The 7,496-nt window shown below is 39.4% G+C and overlaps 1 protein-coding gene across 1 annotated transcript in view; it reads right to left on the reverse strand.

The window, feature by feature from the left end:
• The window catches only part of SLC30A5 (solute carrier family 30 (zinc transporter), member 5), a 28,760-nt gene extending 21,572 nt beyond the window's left edge, over positions 1-7,188 (reverse strand). Inside the window, exons 1-3 of the mRNA XM_011985286.1 lie at positions 7,065-7,188; positions 4,600-4,666; positions 3,042-3,127 (exon numbers count right to left, since the gene is read on the reverse strand). Coding sequence (XP_011840676.1) covers positions 3,042-3,127; positions 4,600-4,653 — 140 coding nt within the window. The 5' untranslated portion in view covers positions 4,654-4,666; positions 7,065-7,188. The remainder of the gene's footprint in view (positions 1-3,041; positions 3,128-4,599; positions 4,667-7,064) is intronic.
• Positions 7,189-7,496: the final 308 nt, after the last annotated feature.

Below are 7,496 nucleotides of genomic sequence, written 5' to 3' on the forward strand. Positions count from 1 at the left end.
AAAAAAAAAAATTTACAGGCAACGTATAGCCATGTGCTGTATAACATCATTTTGGTCAATGACAGACCACATATATACGATGGTGGTCCCCTAAGATTATAATTGAGCTGAAAAATTCCAATCACCTAGCGTTAATGCATTACTCGCGTGTTTCTGGTGATGCTGGTGTAAACAAGTCTACTGCACTGCCAGTCATATAATACAGTACATACAATTATTTACAGAACATAAGCCTGTATAATGATAATAAATGACTATGCTACTGGTTTAGGTGTTTATTATACTATACTTTTAATTACTTTAGAATGTACTTTTGCTTGTTAAAAACAAAGGTAACTATATCCTTTGACTTCAAATGGTGGTTTCAAAAAAAAGAGTTAACTGTAAAATAGCTTCAGGCAGGTCCGTCAGGAGGTATCCCAGAAGAAAGCATTGTTATCATAGGAAATGACAATTCTTTGCATGTTACTGACCCCGAAAACTTTCTAGTGGGACAAGATGTGGAGGTGGAAGACAGTAATATTGATAATCCTGACCCTGTGTAGGTATAGGCTAATGCGTGCATGTCTTAGTTTTTAACAAAAAAGTGCCAGGAGCAGTGGCTCATGCCTGTAATCCCAGCACTTCGGGAGAGCGAGAAGGATGGATCCTTGAGCCCAGGAGTTTGAGACCAGCCTAGGCAACCTGGGGAAACCTGCTCTCTATCAAAAAAGATACAAAAGTTAGCCAGGTGTGGTGGTAGGTGCCTGTAGTCCCAGCTACTGCTGAGGCTGAGGTGGGAGGATCCCTTGAGCCAAGGAGATGGAGGTTGCAGTGAGCCAATATTGTGGCATATATTCTAGCCTGAACAACAGAGCAAGATCCTGTCTCCAAAAAAACAAAAAAAGTTGAAAAAAATTAAAATCAGAAAAAAGTTATAGAATAAGGATATAAAGAAAATATTTTTGTACAGTTGTACAATGTGTTTATGTTTTAAGCTGTTTTTACAAAAGAGTAAAGTATGCTAAGGTTAAGCTTCTACCTCCTAAGGTCAGGTGATCTCTTCCACCTCAGCCTTCTGGGTAGCTGGGATTACATGCACGCAGCACCATGCCTGGCTAATTTTTTGTATTTTTTGTAGAGATGGGATTTTGCCATGTTGTCCAGGCTGGTCTTGAACTTCTGGGCTCAAGTAATCTGCCCACTTCGGCCTCCCAATATGCGGGGATTAAAGATTTTGCAATTGAGAAACTGTATGATGGTTTTAGTAGAAGAATGAGAGGGCAGTGTTGGTAGTGATAAGGTTAGGAGCTAGATGACTAAATAGGGAGCCAAGTAAAAATGTAAGTACTTCCTCTTTCCCTCCTTATTGTAACACAAAAGGACAGTAATATAGTAACACAAGAACCAAAACATAACTTCATGAATAACAAATTTAAAATACTGCAGATGATAAGCAATAGCAGCACTCAATCATATTCAATTATATTCAAGCATAAGGTGAAAAACCTCTTCCCACGCTAGGAAATTCAGCTAGCTTTCTCACCCCTCCAAGCTGCAGCTGCGGCTAGAGATATGACATTTCCAATTATACCTACTCTGCATCTGACAAAGTACATAGCAAACGAGTCAAAGGGATCCCAATCCAGAAGCTATTCTATTGGCCATGAGAGGGGAAAGGACTTTTCACAAGACATTTCCACATTTCTCACCTTTCACTTTCCACTCTGTCTACCCCACTATTCTGAGTGAGATCCTTTAGAACAGTGGTCTCCAAATCTTTTTGGCACCAGGGTCTGGTTTCCTGGAGGATAATTTTTCCAGACAGCAGTGGTGGGGGGATGTTTCAGGATGAAACTGTTCCACCTCAGATCATCAGACATTAGATTCTCATAAGGAGCATACAACCGAGATCCCTCCCATGCACAGTTCACAATAGGGTTTGTGCTCCTATGAGAATCTAATGCCACTGCTGATCTGACAGGAGGCAGAGCTCACGCAGTAATGCTTGCTCCCCCATGGCTCACCTCCTGCTCTGCGGCCTGGTTCCTATTGGGTTACGAAGCCATACTGGTCTGTAGCCAGGGAGTGGGGGATCCCTGCTTTAGGACATTCTTTTTTTTTTGAGATGGAGTCTCGCTCTGTTGCCTAGGCTGCAGTGCAGTGGCGTGATCTTGGCTCACTGCAACCTTTGCCTCCTGAGTTCAAGTGATTTCTGGCTAATTTTTGTATATTTTTAAATAAAGGCGGGATTTCGTTATGTTGGCTAGGTGGTGTCCAATTCCTAACTTCAAATGATCCACCCCTTGGCCTCCCAAAGTGCTAGCGTTATAGGCGTGAGCCACAGTGCTGGCCAAGAACATTCTTCATTTCACTCCTTACCTCTCACTCTCATGGCAAGGCATTTTTTCTTACACTTATTCACTAAGTAAAATCCTTCACAGACGGGGAAATGTTAAAAGAATGCTCATACACAGCTGCATGATACAACTCCTATCAAGTGGTTGCTAAGCATTTCCTCCTTAAACCAGTCCACTTGCAGAAAAAGACTAATCTATATAGATCTAGGGAAATATGAAATGGGAGTAGTTTACTTTATCCACCACGCATTTAATCTGATAACTGATATACTACTTCTGAGACGTTTATTTATGAGAGTACTTGCAAAATTGTGCAAAAAATGAGTGCTTTTAGAGATTTTATTCTTCTTATTGGCTGATTTTATTTACCACTTCAGACCTTTTATTATAGCTTCTAAGCTGTTAACAGGGATCACGAATAAATGATTAAAAAGCCATACATGCTAAAAATTTTCTGAAACTTGGAATTCTAACTAGTAGACTATCTATGACAAATCATGAATAAATTTATTAATGGTATTCACCAAAGAACCAGTCCAGAAACTCAACAGGTTTCTTCTATTTGTTGAATTCTCTCTGATGCTATAAAAGTGCCAGACACATTTGCACAGATAAATATTTGACATAAAACACAGTGGAACAAAAACAATATTCAAAATGAAGAAATACAAACACACATTCAAAATACGCATTTTTATTTACCTTAGTGGTCCACAAAGAGTGAGGCCAAAAAACCACAAGAGTGAAATAATACACCCAGCAACTGCATGTTTAAATATTTTGATCCACTATAAATGGAAACAAAAAAATCAAAAATTTCAGTCACATGTATTTTGCTGTATATTCCAATTTTAAATAAAATACAGAAAGATAATAACAAATATTTTAAAGGTGAAATAATTACGTATTTTGAAATTAAGTAGAACACATAAGATCCCTTGACTAAGTCTAGATTTCCAAGGCAGTATTCTGGGCTGGGTGCGGTGGCTCACGCCTGTATCCTAGCACTTTGTGAGGCTGAGGCAGGTGGATCACCTGAGGTCAGGAGTTCAAGACCAGGCTGGCCAATATGGTGAAACCCCATCTGTACTAAAAATACAAAAATGAGCTGGGTGTGGTGGCAGATGCCTGTAATCCCAGCTACTCAGGAGGCTGAGGCAGGAGAATCGCTTGAACCTGGGAGGTGGAGGTTGCAGTGAGCCAAGATTGCACCACCGCACTGCAGCCTGGGCGATCGAGCAGACTCTTTCTCAAAAAAAAAAAAAAAAAAAAAAAGACAGTATTCTGTTTTCCATTATCTATATTCTTGTCTGCTAGTAGATTTTGAAATCTTTTTCTTCAGAGTACAATTTTATGATTTCTCAGTTTCTCACTAGTTTCCTAGGATCATTTAACTTTTTGTCTTTAAATTCTTTTCTACCAGGAATTTTTAGTGATCCAATTATCTGAAAGGAGAGAAAAAAGTTAAGATGGGGCTTAGACTGTTAATCCTATTTTAAAAAATGTTCTTGGTCTCTGAAACAGAAGTACTTAAATTTGTCTTTCTAATAAAAAAATTATGACACAGGTTTGTAAGTCATGGTATAAAGCAAACATGTAGTATGGTATAACTGCTGCCCAAAGAAGTGATGATGTGAGATGATTATGCAAAATGTAGGACAGTTCTAGTTTGAACCACAGCTGCCTAAAGAGAATAGTGACAATGATCATGAGGGTGTCACACTGTCACAATGATGAGGCATCATTCCAAAAACTTCATAAGTATTAATTCATTTTTTCCTCACAGTTCCATTAGGAAGTTACTATTATCTCCATTTTACAGGTGAGCAAATTAAGGTAGAGAGAAATCAAGTAACTTACCCAAAGTAAAGGTCAGTAAGGAGGACAGACAGAACATGCCTTTGACTCCAGAAACCTCACTCTTAACCCCTATGCTTTGTCAGCTTTCCAGTGACATTTGTACTAGGCTCTTGGGCATGCTTTCATGTCCAATTTGTAAATCTTTCAGAATAAGAAGTGTGTACTGAAGAAAACAATTACATGAATGCTTTATAATTTTTTTAGCCTCTTAAAACATTTCATGATCTGAGTACTTTATGGTTTAAAGTCTCCATTCAGAAAAGACAAGAGCAAGTTAACTCTAAAATTGTTCTGCGGCATATCTTAAATTATTAAGTACCCATTATCAAAACATAAGCACTGCATCCTGGCCCACTAAACGAGAAGCTGCTAGGAATAAAAGATTCTGCAAAGATCTTACCTGGTGTTTGGTAATAGTTTTCCCAGAAGAAAATGGCTTTTGAAACAAAACCATAAAAAATGCAGTCCTGTAAATATTGAAACATTAATATATTAATATTAATCAATATTAGACACAAGATACAGTTTTAAGTAAAGACACTTATTTTAAACAAATATGCCAGAACTTGAAGTGTTATCCTCTGAATAAATCATACTGGAGAATTATACTCATTTTAGTAAAACTCCTTTTCAACACTTAGAGAACTTTTTTTTTTTTTTTTTGAGATAGAGTCTTGCTTTGTTGCCAGGCTGGAGTGCAGTGGCGTGATCTTGGCTCACTGCAACCTCCACCTCCTGGGTTCAAGGAATTCTCCTGCCTCAGCCTCCTAAGTAGCAGGGATTGCAGGCACGCGCCACCATGCCCGGCCAATTTTTTGTATTTTTAGTAGAGACGGGGTTTCAACACGTTGGCCAGGCTGGTCTCGAACTCCTGACCTCGGTTGATCTGCCTTCCTTGGCCTCCCAAACTGTTGGGAAAACAGGCATGAGCAACACGCCTGGCCGAGAACTCTTATTTTCTGTCTTCAGAACCAGCTAACAAGCCACAAAAGTAAAGGAGTCACAATTTTTTTTATATCTTAAAATACCAAAGAAAATAATTCCTATTTTCTCTAAAATTCAGTAATAAATCTTGAAATAGTATAATGAAAATGAAGAAATTACTAATTATATGTCCCTACCTTTCACACTGCCAAAACAGTTGTATAAAAATGCACACAACTTGGTCAGGCATGGTGGCTCAAACCTGTAACCCCAGCACTTTGGGCGGCTGAGGTGGGCAGATCACCTGAGGTCAGGAGTTGGAGACCAGCCTGGCCAACATGGGAAAACCCCGTGTCTACTAAAAAAAAATACAAAAATTAGCCAGCCACGGTGGGACACACCTGTAATCCTAGCTACTCAGGAGGCTGAGGCAGAACTGCTTGAACCCAGGAGGCAGAGGCTGCAGTGAGTTGAGATTGAGCCACTGCACTCCATCCTGGGCAACCGAGCCAGACTGTCTCAAAATAAATAAATAAATAAAAAATAAAAAAAGCACATAACCGGTGGCTTAATATTTCTTAATCAATAATCTATTTCCCAAATTACCAAAATTATACTCCCAAGAGTGTTTTTTTTAAATGGAGTCTCACTCTATTGCCCAGGCTGGAGTGCAATGGCACAATCTCAGCTCACTGCAACCTCCACCTCCCAGGTTCAAGCGATCCTCCTGTCTCAGACCCCCTAGTAGCTGGGACTACAGGCATGTGCCACCATGCTTGGCTAATTTTTGTATTTTTAGTAGAGATGGGGTTTTGCCACGTTGGCCAGGCTGGTTTCCAACTCCTGACCTCAGGTGATCCACCCCCGTCGGCCTCCCAAAGTGCTGGGATTACAGGTGTGAGCCACCGTGCCCAGGTGACTCCCAAGAGTCTTTAATAGGTTTTTATTAACAGAGAGGGTGGTCACTATCAATCTCAAGATCCAAGAAATCTTATTCAGAACTTCTTATATGTAGGCTGGGCGTGGTGGCTCATGCCTGTAATCCCAGCACTTTGGGAGGCTGAGGCGGGCGGATAACAAGGTCAAGAGATTGAGACCATCCTGGCCAACATGGTGAAACCCTGTCTCTGTTAAAAATACAAAAATTAGTTGGGCATGGTGGTGAGCACCTGTAGTTCCAGCGACTCGGGAGGCTGAGGCAGGAGAACTGCTTGAACCCGGGAGGCAGTGATCTTGCAGTGAGCCAAGATCACGCCACTGCACTCCAGCCTGGTGAAAGAGTGAGACTGTGTCTCAAAAAAGAAAAAAAAAAAAAGCATTTCTTATAAGTAGGATAATTTAATGTTCATACTGTATGAGGACTGTACTAAGAAAGGATTATGTAGTGAACACAGCCCAACCATGGTTTAACTTAGAAAATAAGGAATATTTGTTCCAAGACAGGCCTCAGATAACACCCTGTGCCTGTTTGAAGATTAGATTGTGTCAGTCAAATAGTGTAGGAATCCCTAGTGTCCCTGAGACCCTTTCAGGAAGTCAGCAAGGTTAAAATGATTTTCAAAAAAATACCAAGACATTATCTGCCCCTTTCACTCTTATTCTCCCAGGAGTGTAGAGCGAAATTGCTAATACTGCAACAGGTTCAATACTGAGGCACTTATGAGAATCTGGCTATCCTCTATTAAGCCAGATATTAAAATCAGTTTGCAAAAATCTCATCAAACTCTGTGTTTAGGCAAGTGATCAGAGCACAACAATCCCTTTTCTTTTCAGTCTCTTTGTACCTCTAATCTTGAGTATACTCCCAGCTAAAAAAATTTATCAAATACTTGTCAGGAGGAACAAACAAAATATTGCATGTAAAGTTTCTTAAAGATACTCTGTTAAAACAGGATTTTCAAAGAAATAAAAAAATCAAGAAAAAAAAATCCACACACTCACCCAAGTTTTAATATAAAAATGAATTGAACAATGTGAACAGCTTTTAGGAGATCATATGATTCGAAAAGTCCGACAGCCTTCAAAAATTTAGTGAAACATAATAACACAATGTATTTTGTTAATCTGAAAAATAAAAGCAGAAACAATTTTTAGTATCATTGAAATTACAAGGAACTCATCAATCTGGTTTTTTAAACAAGAGGTCATTATAGAAACCATAGAAATATACATAAACAAAAAATGAAACAAAACAAAGTCCCCAAACAACTCACCATCCACATGATAATTAATGTTGACTTTTTTTTTTAAATCATAGAGACGGGGTCTCAATGTGTTGCCCAGGCTGGTCTCGAACTTCTTGGGTCAAGCAATCCTCCAGCTTTGGTCTCCCAAAGTGCTGGGATTACAGGTGTGAGCCACCGCGCCCAACCT

Source organism: Mandrillus leucophaeus, unplaced genomic scaffold (genome assembly GCF_000951045.1).
Source record: "Mandrillus leucophaeus isolate KB7577 unplaced genomic scaffold, Mleu.le_1.0 Scaffold281, whole genome shotgun sequence".
Taxonomy (NCBI): Eukaryota; Metazoa; Chordata; class Mammalia; order Primates; family Cercopithecidae; genus Mandrillus; species Mandrillus leucophaeus.